Source organism: Pongo pygmaeus, chromosome 8 (genome assembly GCF_028885625.2).
Source record: "Pongo pygmaeus isolate AG05252 chromosome 8, NHGRI_mPonPyg2-v2.0_pri, whole genome shotgun sequence".
NCBI classification, from domain to species: Eukaryota; Metazoa; Chordata; class Mammalia; order Primates; family Hominidae; genus Pongo; species Pongo pygmaeus.
In genome coordinates, this window is record NC_072381.2 from 137,910,804 (window position 1) to 137,924,430 (window position 13,627).

The window sequence follows — 13,627 nt, forward strand, 5'->3', positions numbered from 1 at the left end:
CTGTGGTGGGCTCCAGGGAGAGCCAGATAACCCTGGAAGATGGGGTCCTTGCCCTCAGGGAACTGCTGTCACCCAGCCATGGCGCCTGTAGGTCACCAGGATACAGAGTGCTCCCGAGCCCTCTGTAATGGGTGCTGCCGTGGGCGCTGAGGGGAGACGCGATCCGAGATCCACCTGCTGCAGTCCGTGCCCTGCCCTGCTGTGCCCTCCCCACCTCACCCCCGCTGCCTCCCCAGGTCTTCTCATGCTGAGTTCTGATCCCATTTCTTCCCACCCCAGCTTCCTTAGACCTGACCCTCAGGGCCGCTCAGTCCTTCCCCTCATGGGGTGTTAGGTGAGGCAGCGAGGCCAGGTGTTGACCCAGGTGAAGGGGACCCAGGCAAAGTAGCCACCATGGGGTGGAGGAAACAGCCAGAACTGAGAAGCTGTGTCAGGAAGCACTTGAGACGTTTTGATTTTTAGTCCCTGGCCAGGGGGCGGCCAGGCTGCTGGGCAGGTTGTCGTCCCGGGGAAAGGCAGGACAGGCCCATCAGGCATTGCTGGTGAACCACAGAGGGGCCTGGAGTTCAGGAGAGCAGGGAGGGCTATTCGGGAAGCCTGGTGCTAACCTGGGACCAACGTGAGGGGAAGGGTAGGGGCTCAGAGGCATGCACTTGGCACTGGGGAGTAGGGATGGATGGAGCAAATGGGGCTGAGGAGCACTGGGTGGCGCGGCGAGTCCACAGCAGGACACGCTTCACAGCGCCTGGTGGACAGAGCAGAGTCGGGGCACAAGGCAAGGATGGAAGCTGGAGGCTGGTCCCTGGGTGGGTCCCTGGCTGGGCCTTGAGGGGAGGGGAGGGGCTTCACTGGGAGGGTGACAGCAGCTGTTCAGGGTTCCCGGGGGCTCACCCTTCTCACCTCACAGCAGCTCGGGGGTCCGGGGTTCATGAACCCTCTCACCTCACAGCTGCTGGGGGTCCGGGGTTCACCCCTGTCACCTCACAGCAACACTCCTTTGATTTTCCGCGTTCACAGCTTCTATAGCTGGGTTAGTGGCTGCACCCTGGGGATGATCACTGGGCTCCCTAGTCATCTCCACCTCCTCTGAGCCGTGTATAAGGACCAGGCTGACACGGAGCCTCAGTGTGGACACGCCTTCTTGTCCAGGCATTTCCCACGCTGACTCTTCAGCTGGGCCCCTCCCTCGCACCTCCCAGGCATCCTGGGAAGCCAAGGCTGGCCCCAGGGAGACCACTGGAGACCCCACGGCATGAGCACTGCTCTCCGGTACCCCCGGGCTTTCCTGGCTCGCTGTGGCTCTCACTGAAGGAGCCTCACTGCACTCAGAGGCCAGAGCAGAAGAGACCGTGGGGCCTGAGCTTGGAAGGCCGTGGGCCTGGCCCCTGGCCCTGCTGCTCAGCGTTCGTCTGCCAGGGGGCTCCTCCCTCAGTTTAACGTACCCTGGATCCCGGCTGCGATGTAAGAAACCTGAAGGAAGGGTGAGGTGGGATGAGTTGTAGGTGACAAAGGGCATGTTCTGTTCCTGCAGAATTTGTTCCTCATGGAGGCTGAGAGCGTTTGGGGAAAATCTCGAAGGCCAACTAGGTTGGATTAACTCCCCAACCTTGTGAAAATGGCTTAGACTAAAACCATTTCGTCTCAGACATTTGAATGTTCTCTTACATCTTCCACGGAGTTTACCTGCCATATTTGGCCTTTAAAAAGCCCACAGCAGACCACAGTGGCCCGCTCACCCCCATCACCCTGGGGCACAGTAAGAGCTGGGGTCTGAGGCGCTGACACAGAGCATGCCCTGACCTGGGGGCTCCGTTCTGTAGGACTCCAGAGGACATCATGCTTTCTTTTCCATAGTTACTCTGAAAAGCAAGCAAAACCGGCACAAATCCTGCTGCTGGGAGTAAGAGGGTCTTGGGGGAGGCTGAGACTGTGTACCATTGTATTCACAGTGGCGCATGCACCCACGCCTGCACCAATGCCCACACCATGCCCATGACCACACCCACACTTACACCCACACCCGCACACCCACACACACTTACACCCCCACACACTTACACCCACACTTACACCCACACTTACACCCACCCGCACACCCACATACACTTACACCCCCACACACTTACACCCACACTTACACACTTACACACACCCACACACCCACACGCACTTACACCCACACACCTACACACCCACACACTTACACCCCCACACACTTACACCCACACTTACACCCACACTTACACCCACCCACACTTACACCCACACACTTACACCCACACACCTACACACCCACACACTTACACCCACCCACACTTAAACCCACAGTTACACACTTACACCCACACACCCACCCACACACCCACACACACCCCCACACTTACACCCACACCCGCACACCCACACACACTTACACCCCCACACACTTACACCCACTTACACCCACACACTTACACACTTACACCCACACACCCACACGCACTTACACCCACACACCTACACACCCACACACTTACACCCACACTTAAACCCACAGTTACACACTTACACCCACACACCCACCCACACTTACACCCACACACCCACACACTTACACCCACCCACACTTACACCCACACACTTACACACACCCACACACCTACACACCCACACACTTCCACACACCCACACCCGCACACCCACATACACTTACACCCCCACACACTTACACCCACACTTACACCCACACTTACACCCACCCACTTACACCCACACACTTACACACACCCACACACCTACACACCCACACACTTACACCCACCCACACTTAAACCCAGTTACACACTTACACCCACACACCCACCCACACACCCACACACACCCCCACACTTACACCCACACACACCCACCCACACACCCACACACTTACACCCACTTACACCCACCCTTACACCCACCCACCCTTACACCCACCCTTACACCCACACACACACCCACACACCCCCACACACACTTCCGCCCACACACCCACACACTTCCATCCACACACACCCACACTTGCACCCACCCACACACCCACACACGCGCACACACACCCACTTACACCCACCCACACATCCACCCACACACATCCACCCACACTTCCACACACACCCACCCACACACCCACACACTTACACCCACCCACACTTACACCCACACTTACACTCACCCACACTTACACCCACACTTACACCTACCCACACTTACACCCCCACACACACACGCACCCACACTTACACCCACCCACACTTACACCTACCCACACTTACACCTACCCACACTTACACCCACACACACACGCACCCACACTTACACCCACACACACTTACACGTACCCACACTTCCACCCACCCACACTTCCACCCACACCTCTACCTCCACACCGCACTTACACCCACACTTACACCCACACTTACACCCACACTTACCTCTACCTCCACACCCGCACTTACACCCACATTTACATCTACCTCTACGCCCACACTTACATCTACCTCCACACACAATCTACCTCCACACACACACCCCCACACTTACATCTACCTCCACCCACACACTTACACCCACACTTACATCTACCTCCATGCCCACGCTTACATCTACCTCCACACCCACACTTACACCCACACTTACATCTACCTCCACACCCACACTTACATGTACCTCCACACCCACACTTACACCCACACTTACACCTACCTCCACACCCACACTTACATCTACCTCCACACCCACACATCTACCTCCACACCCACACTTACACCCACACTTACATCTACCTCCACACCCACACTTACACCCACACTTACATCTACCTCCACACCCACACTTACATCTACCTCCACACCCACACTTACACCCACACTCACATCTACCTCCACACCCACACTTACATCTACCTCCACACACACACTTACATCTACCTCCACACCCACACATCTACCTCCACACCCACACTTACACCCACACTTACATCTACCTCCACACCCACACTTACACCCACACTTACATCTACCTCCACACCCACACTTACATCTACCTCCACACCCACACTTACACCCACACTCACATCTACCTCCACGCCCACACTTACATCTACCTCCACACACACACTTACATCTACCTCCACACACACACTTACATCTACCTCCACACCCACACATCTACCTCCACACCCACACTTACATCTACCTCCACACCCACACTTACATCCACACTTACATCTACCTCCACACCCACACTTACTTCTACCTCCACACCCACACTTACACCCACACTTACATCTACCTCCACACCCACACTTACACCCACACTTACATCTACCTCCACACACACACTTACACCCACACTCACATCTACCTCCACGCCCACACTTACACCCACACATCTACCTCCACACCCACACTTACACCCACACTTACATCTACCTCCACACCCACACTTACATCTACCTCCACACCCACACTTACACCCACACTTACATCTACCTCCACACCCACACTTACATCTACCTCCACACCCATACTTACACCACGTCCACACCCTGGGGCCCCACACTCATGCAGACTGGAGTGGACCCCGCCACCCCACAGCTCACCTGCAGCAGATTCCCGGCTCTTTCTACCACTGAGTCATTGTCTTTAAAATTAAAGGAACCCCAAACCCCTGAGCCCCAGTGCTAACAGAAAATATGTTTAAAATCAAAATTGAATACACTTTTCTGTTTGTCTGTTTAAGGATTTGGGAAAACCGTGTATTCCATGTGGGAACAGAAACCTGCTTTTCCTTTCATGTGGCGCAGTGTGCAGTGTCCTAAATGTGTCATATCTTAAATCAATTTGAGGTTTTTAAATAAGAATAGTGTGTGTTCTGGCAGCTTCTGAACTACTGAAGAAGGGATGGGAGAGGCAGCCCAGGCCCCCGGTGTGAGTCTGGAGGAGAGTGGGTGCCCGGGAGGCCCAGGGTAGCTCCACAGTAACTGGCACAGGTGTGCGGGAGCCTCAGGACCACTGTTTGGTCTGGGAAGAAAGACACACGCTTTCTCCCTGGTTACGGCGGGAGTTGCTAGGATGAGAGTAAATGTGTCAAGTCATTTCCGTCTTTGCCCTTTGTTTCTCAGTGCCCTCCAGGAGGGAAATTTAGAAGAGAAGATAAAACAGCACATCCCCCAAATGCATGAGCAGAGAAGATTCCATGGCCAGGCCCCGCTGGAGGAGATGAGGAAGGCTGCCGAGGATCTGGAAATTGTAAGGATTTCTTGGTTCTGTTTAAAAAAGTGTGGGGTGTTTTTTGTTTTGTTTTGTTTTTGTTTTTTTGAGACGGAGTCTTGTTCTGTCACCCAGGCTAGAGTGTGGTGGCACAATCTCGGCTCACTGCAGCCTCCACCTCCCAGGTTCAAGTGATTCTCCTGCCTCAGCCTCCCGAGTAGCTGGGACAAGTGTACACCACCATGCCCGGCTAATTTTTGTATTTTTAATAGAGATGGGATTTTGCCATGTTGGCCAGCCTTGTCTCGAACTCCTGGCCTCAAGTGATCCACCTGCCTTGGCCTCCCAAAGTGCTGGGCCACTGTGCACAGCCTAAAACATTGTTTTATTAAAAATGAAGAGAACTCACTGTGCCTCTTCAGAGCATGCGCTCTCTAAAACCGTGGGACTGTGTGGAATGTGTCTTATGAGGTGTAGAAATTCCCAGAATTACAGTTGGTCACATGAGAAGGAAAACATTTCAGCCGAGGGGCTGAGCCCTCAAATGTGCCAGGCCCCATGGCGGGCCTTGGCATCTCAGCACTGGGAATCTGATGGCAGGAGTGGTGGCCTGCTGACAGGGACCGGGAACCAGTCCTCTCCACATGTCTGTGGGATCCTTGCTTGAGGCTTTGCACCCAGCTGATCCAGGCTCTGGGCCCAGGGCTGGGCCATGAGGGGCGTCACTGCAGAGAGGGGTCTGGCTGAGGCCACCCGGACCATGGCTGACATGCTCGGTGTCTATGTAGGAAGGCCGATATTCATGGGGATCCGAGGCCTCCTGACGAGGAGCCTCCTAAGCAGTACTGCTTACGGAAGTGGCTCCTATATATTTGGAATGTTAACCATCCTCTCAGCCACCGCCAGTGCTGTTTATTCACTCAGCATACCCTGATGCCCACCTCCTGGTACTTGGAGTATCCTGGGCTGTGGGAGACACGCAGGAATGAAGGAAAGTGCTTTGCTGCCCGAACTGCTGCCTGGCCAGCCCATCCAGCTGTAGAAGGACACAGCTGCCGTCCCTGGCAGTGAACCTGGATACCCATGTCCCCACCCTTCTTGCAGCCATAAGAACGCTGGCCTGTCCTCTCAGGCTACCCAAGGCCCCTGGCTGGTGGCCTCTTCCAGGTCAGTGTACCATGCCCGAACACAGGTCAGGCTGGTGCGGGCTGCATCCGGGCTACCCCCAGAGCAAGCAGCACTGTCACGGGGGAGGAAGCAGCCCTGGCCTTCCTGTCCCCACACCCCATCTGCAGGCTCCACTCCCACCATTTCCACTGTTTCCCTCTCTCCTAGAGCCGGAGATGGGAGAGAGGAGACATGAGGGCAGGATGTGGAGCCACTTCATGGAGACCCCACCCAACCTGACTTGGACCCCGCTTCTGAGACTCTTTTCCTCCTCAGCCCAAGGAGTTTGTATCTGCCTTTAGATAAACTCTTATTCTTTCTAAATCCGTCGTTCATGAGTATGACCTTGTCCTTGGACACCCAAACCCTGCCTCTTAGGGCTGCAAAACATCTGTGTCTTAACCCATCATTTCACATTATGGACAGAGAAGTCGATTTGGTATTATGAACAACTCTAGCCACAGATTTGATACATTTAGTGAAATAGATGAATCCCTTGAAAGACAACATCTGCCAAAACTTACAGAAGAAATGAATATGCTCGTATCTATTACAGGAATTTAATCAATAATTAATTACCTTCCAAAACAGAAATCACAGGCCCAGAAGGGTTCACTGGTGAATTCTACCAAACATTTAAGGTTTAAGGAAGAAACTATACCAATTCTCGATAATCTCTTCCAGAAGATAGAAACAGAGAGAAAACTTTTTAGCTCATTCTCTGAGGCCAGCATTACTCTTAATACCAAAATCATACAAAGATATTACAAGAAAGGAAAAGTGTAGACCAATATCACTCATGAATGTAGATGCAAAAATTCTCAACATTCAGAAATCAAATCCAGCAATGTGTAAAAGCAATCACACACCCTAATTCAACATTCAAAAATCAGACAATGCAATTCATCACATCAGTAAGCTAAACAAGAAAAATCAGTTGGTTTTATCAATAGATGCAGAAAAAGCATCTGACAAAATATAACACCTATCATGATAAAAACTCTCAGCAAACTAGGATAAGCTGGGAACTTCCTCAACTTGTTAAAGAACATCCAGAAAAGACCTACAGCTAACATTATTCTTAATGGCAAGAAACTAGAAGCTTTTCCACTAAGATCAGGAGCAAGGCAAAGATATTCCCTCTCACTACTGCTTTTCAGACTCATGCTGGAACTCTTAGCTAGTTCAAGAAGACGAGAAGGAAATAAAAGGTATACAGATTGGGAAACAAGAAATAAAATTGTCTTTATTCTCAGATGACATGATTATGTAGGAAATCCGAAAGAATTGACAAAAATTTCCTGAAACTAATAAGTGATTATAGAAAAGGTTACAGGATACAAGGTTAATATACATAACTCAGTCACCTTCCTATGTACCAGCAATTAACAAGTGGAATTTAAGATTAAAACATAACATTTAAATTAGCACCAAAAAAAATGGTACTAAGTAAAAATCTAACAAAATGTATACAAAATCTATATGAGGAAAACAACAAAACTTTAATGAAATAACTGAATAAATGGACAGATATTCCATGTTCATGGATAGGAAGACTCAATATTGTTGGTAGTCAGTTCTTCCCAACTTTAGGTTTAATGCATTCCCAATCATAATCTGAGCAAATTATTTTGTGAATATTGACAAACTGTTTCTAAAGCATTTATGGAGAGGATGAGACCTAGAATATCCAACACAGTATTGATGGAAAACAAAGTCAGAGGACTGACACCCCCCAACTTGAAGACTCTAAAGCTACAATAACAGTGTGATATTGTCAAAAGAATAGACAAATAGAATAGAGAGCCCCAAAATAGACCCACACAAATATAGTTAACTGAGTTAACTGATTTGACAGAGGAGCAAAAGCGACTCAGTGGAGAAAGCGTAGTCTTCAACAGATGGTACTGGAACAACTGCCAAAAACAAAAAAGAATCTAGACATAGACCTCACACCCTTCACAAAAATTAATTCAAAATGGATCATAGACCTAAACGTAAAATGTGTTACCGTACAACTTTTACAAGATAACATAGGAGAAAACCTAAGTGACCTTGGGTATGGTGCTGATGTTTAAATACAACACCAAAAGCAAGATCCATGACAGAAATAATTGATAAGCTGGGCTTCATTACAATCAAAAACTTCTGTTCTATGTAAGACACTGCCAAAAGGATAAGACAGGCCACAGACTGGGAGACAATATTTGGAAAAGATACACCTGATAAAGGACTGTTATCTAAAATATACCAAGAACTCTGAAAAACTCAACAAAAAGGAGCAAACAAGCCAATAAAAAAATGGGCCAAGAATCTGCAGAGACACCTCATCAAAGAAGACGCATGGATGGCAGATCAGCATGTGAAAAGAAGCTTCACATTGTGTGTCATCAGAAATGCAAGTTAAGACAAGGAGATTCACCACACAAAAAATCTAAAACACCACCAAATGCTGGTGAGGATGTGGAGCAACAGGAACACTCATTAATTGTTGGGAATATAAAATGGTACAGCCACTTTGGAAGACAGTTTGACAGTTTCTTACAAAATTAATCACACTCTTATCATACAATCCAATAATCACACTCCTTGGTGTTTACCCAAAGGAGGTGAAAACTTATGTCTACACCAAAACCTGCACACAGACATAGCAGCTTTTTTCATAATTGCCAAAACTTGGAAGCACCCAAGGTGTCCTTCAGCAGGTGACTGGATAAACTGGAACATCCAGATAGTGGAACGTTGCTTAGCACTGAAAGGAAACGAGCCATCAGCAATGAGAAGACACGCGGGAGCCGACATGCCAGCGTGAAAAGGCCGCACACAGATGGAGATGGTGAAAGGATCGTGGTGGCCCGGGTGAGGTAGTAGGGTATTGAGGGGTGAATCAGCGGAACACAAAGGGTTTTAGGGCAGTAAAACTACTCTTCATGATGCTGTATGGTTGGGTCCATGTGATGATGCGTTTGTCTAAACCCCACAGACTGTGCCACCCCACACATGAGCCTGCATGTCGACTGTGGACTCTGGGTGGTGGTAACAGTGTGTCCATGTGCATGCATCGAGTGTGCCGCTCCAGTGTGGGATGAAGGCTGCTCTAAAAAAATCAAGTCCGGGTTTTTTAAAGTCTGCTTGGAAATCTGAAACCTGAGAGCTGGCTCTTGTGTCCCCCACTGTTCTCCTGTGCTCCCCCACCCTGGTTACATGCAGAGAAGGGGGGCCGTGAGACAAAAGAGAATGACACAGAAGGACACTGTGGCGGTTGATCTCAAATGCCTACCCCAGGCCACGCCTGTCTCTTCATTGACTTTCATACCACCTTAGGAGGAAGGTGGTGCCACCCATTTCACAGGTCAGAAAACTGAGACTCACGGAGGTGCCGTAACTGGCCCCACGGTGACACTGTAAATGGTGGAGCTTTCAGTCCAACCTGGGTATGTCTGAATGCAAAGCCAAGGTCCAAATACTGCAATGTCTTCTTGGAGACATGAATTGCCACAGAATTCGCCTTGTGCTTTAATGCCTGTCTCGTGTTTTTCTGTGATTAAAAAAAAGTCATGTGAAGTTCCTGATGAAGGGTTCAGGTCACCAGCACCGGCTCCTGTTGTGTGCCCAACTCCAAGTTACTGTCAAGATCCAGGGAGGGATGTGCTATGTCACCCTGCCCAGGAGACAGGGACATAAACACCCGCTAACTTTCCATGACAGGCTCCCTGCAGCACTTGAGCCCAGAGGATGCCCATGAGGTGGGTCCCTTCACTTCAGTCCCGGCTTGGGAGAGCCAGAGGAAGGGGTTTTAAAACTCCCAAGAATGAGCTGGGAAGCAGCTGATCCTGCCCTAGAGGAGGTGAATTGTGTTGAGACAGGTGGTGTTGGCTGTCCACAAGCTCCAGCCATCCTTCTCCTCTGTCCCACTGCCTCTCACAGAGGGCCGGGTGGGTGGGCCAGGGGAGAAGGGGCCCTCTGAGACAGACCAGAACAGCATGGCAGGCATCCGTGCCGCCTGATGGCCTCATTTTTAGGAAACGATCTTAATTATGGTTTTTTCTGAAATTTGCCTTCTGAGCACCTGGACCTCCTGTAGGCTCAGTCCATTTCAAATGACCCTCCCTTTTTCTGCTGTCTACACAGGCCCACTAGCAAAAAAGAAAGTACTGTGTTCTTTAGACTCAGTAGGGAACCTATTTGTATAATCCTGGTGAGACGATCATGCCGGCCCTCCCTGCAGGTGAAGTCTCGGGCTTTGCCAGAAGAGTGTGTCTTTCCTTAGAGCAGGGCCTGAGCAAACCCTGCAGCAGCATTAGAGACGAGTCCTGGCTCCGTGGCTGTGTGGCCCACCAGCCTGCTGTATGGAGGCGGGCACGCATGTGCGTGAGACAGTTGGCATGTCCCAGGCAGAGAACCATCTAAGTTCACACTGCGTCTCTAGAAGCAGAGGGTCTCATTTTCCCGGCTTCTTCCCCGGCTCCTCGTGTTTCTTTCAAGGCATCTGCACAGTGCCGCGCATGGCGTGGCGCTAGCAAGGAGTCCTCCGTGGCATGGCGTGTGTCGGGAGCACCCCCCCATGCACCCGGGAGCCTGGCCTGTGGGAGAAGGGGATGCCAAATGGGGGAAGTAGGAGGGGCTGGAGTCCAGCCCATGAGCCAGGAGCTTGCATTTGATTAGAGGACCAGGGTGGACGGGTCTGGGCAGAGAGAGAAAAAAGCCCAGAGGGATGAAAAGGAGATGCTGAAAACAAACCAGCCAACAGACGTGGCCCTTCCAGGTCAACACGGCCCATTCTGCACATAGGCTTATCTCCACTCTGCCCAGAAGCCACCAGAATGACAGGAGAGGGAGCAAAAACGACCTTCACTCCTCAGGATGAGGAAATGGAGAGGAGCCTGCCCGCTTGTCAGGAGGCTCCCCCTCCCCAGGGTCTTTCCTGTAATAATAGAGCCCCACGTCTCTCCTGGGCACAGGCTGCCCCACAAATGGGCACGTTTCTCAGCCTCCCTTGCAGCCAGACATGGGCCTGTGACTCTGTTCCGGCCGGCAGGATGTGAGCAGAAGATGAGTGTGAACTTCCTGAGCTTTGTCCCCTCCCTTCCTGGCTGGAATGCAAACATGATGGCCGGAGCAGGGGCAGCCACCTCAGCCCTCAGGTGGAGGCCGTGGTCCAGGGCTGCAGAGCCAGTGTGCAGAAGTCTGTCTCTGGTGGGGGTGCTGTCCTCTCAGACGTACTGCTCCACCTGGTCTCAGCTGCTGTCGTCTGGGGGCTGGCAGGTGAGCCCTTGTCCTCGCACACATGGAGGCCAGCGCGATTTTGCACGAAGGAAGCCCCCTAGTGGTGCAGCATGAAGGGCCTGCCCAGCAAAATGCCAGCAAAGATGCACAGTGATGCAGCCCCAGAGCCTGGAAAGCACAGGAAGACAAAACCAACCACAGAAGGATTGGAAGTGGGGGTCGGGGTGCGGTGGCGCATGCCTGCAATCCAAGCACTTTGAGAGGCCGAGGCAGGTGAATCACCTGAGGTCAGGAGTTTTGAGACCAGCCTGGCCAACATGGTGAAACCCCGTCTCTACTAAAAATACAAAAAATTAGCCGGGCACAGTGGTGCGCACCTGTAATCCCAGCTACGCGGGAGACAAAGGCAGGAGAATCGCTTGAACCCAGGAGGCAGAGGTTGCAGTGAGCTGAGATGGCATCATCACACTCCAGCCTGGGCAACAAGAGCAAAACTCCATTTCAAAAAAAAAAAAAGGAAGCGGAGTCTATACAGGTCATGCCAGGGCCCTGGGTCTGCTTCCCTACTCTGCCCAGCCCACTGACTCCTCCAGCTTACCCAGCAGGAGCCAGGGCTGCCTCTAGATAAGCTGACCAACCAGGCACCACAGTGGTGACAGCAGCCATGTTTAGCCTAAAGATCCCTGCAGAAGGTCAGGTGCACAACCGACCAGGAGGGCTGGCCAGCTCCTTGGCGCTGTCTGAGATATCAGCCAACCAAGACAGAAGCCACCTGGGCGTCCCCCAGACAGCCCCAGCCTGCACTGAGCAGCCAGCAGCCCGCCACCGACACCCCGATCTCAGCCTTGTTCCAGGGCCTCAGTCACGAGAGGTTCCTCAGCTGTTGAGGGAAGCCCCAAGGTGAGGGAGAGGCCAAAGCCAGCTGGCTGGGGAGCGAGCTTCGGACGGATGTGGACATTAGGGGACACTTAAAAATGACAGGCCAGAATTAAAATCCCCCCGTAGGAATAGACAAGTCTGCTGCCATGAAACCCAGCAAGCTGTTGTAGAAAGTGAACACTCAGGTAACCCAGAAGAACTCCCAAGGCAAAGTTTAATATGTGGCAAAAATTTTAAAAAATTAAATTAGTAGATGAATAAATCCCCCAGGAAGGGGAGGTGGGAAACAGATGAGACAAGAGGAAAGGAAGTTAGAGGACGACCCGAGCAGAGCGAAGCATCCGGCAGGTTCTGGCAGGTTCCAGCAGGTTCCAGCAGGAGAGATGAGAGCAGACAGAGGGAGAGGGTGCAGGAGGGCTCTTCACAAAGGAACCAACATGCTTCCTGCTAGAAGGGCCCACACGTGCTGGCACCATGGCTCAGCATCCTGAACCAGAGCAGGACGGACCCCCGGAGATTCCAGGGAGGGCGGGGAGAGAGGCCCACACAGAACCAGGCACTGGGAGGGAGCTGGTCACGGTGATGGCACTGCCCTCAGCAGGCGCCGGGATTCGGTACTCCGATTACAAGGTCAGGGGTCATCACACAATAAGACGTTTTCAGACACGCAAAGACTCAAAATGCTGCTTCCCATCTAGAGAGTCTTTCTCCAGAAGCTACTGTAGAATTTGTCCTATCAAAACAAGGGAGTAGATGCTGAGAGAGGAAGGTAAGAGTTCCAGAAGAAAGGGAGCTGACCCAGAAGCCCCCAGCCACCCCCTGCTGTGAGAGGAGCCTGGTGGGGGTCTCCCCAGAGAGACCAGGTCAGTCTGAGACTTGGCCAGTGGAGGAGGATGTCGAGAGAGGTTTGCAGTTTGAGAGGATGTAATGACAGATGTAGAAAACAAAGTAAACATTTTAAAATGAGGCAGTTATGAATGCCACAGGGAATACAGGTTTCTATGGGAAGCAAAAAACGTTATCAATGACTGCTTACTGGGTCAGTAACAAGTAATATTGACCAAGTCGCAGAGCCGGAAGCCATGAGTGCTGCTCTAGGCCACAGTTACGATATGGGGGGTGGGGGA

At 51.5% G+C, this 13,627-nt stretch overlaps 1 protein-coding gene across 7 annotated transcripts in view; it reads left to right on the forward strand.

Moving 5' to 3' along the window:
- LRRC27 (leucine rich repeat containing 27) overlaps positions 1 to 13,627 on the forward strand; it is a 53,658-nt gene that overhangs the window by 32,807 nt on the left and 7,224 nt on the right. For 3 of the 7 annotated variants that reach the window (XM_054503352.2, XM_054503349.2, XM_054503351.2), the window contains exons 10-11: positions 5,141 to 5,267; positions 6,564 to 6,719. In XM_054503352.2, the coding sequence (XP_054359327.1) occupies positions 5,141 to 5,267; positions 6,564 to 6,635 (199 nt within the window). In that variant the 3' untranslated portion in view covers positions 6,636 to 6,719. Of the gene's footprint in view, positions 1 to 5,140; positions 5,268 to 6,563; positions 6,720 to 13,627 lie in introns of those variants that run through there. The other 4 variants (XM_054503347.2, XM_054503348.2, XM_054503346.2 and 1 more) reach the window with 2 other exon arrangements.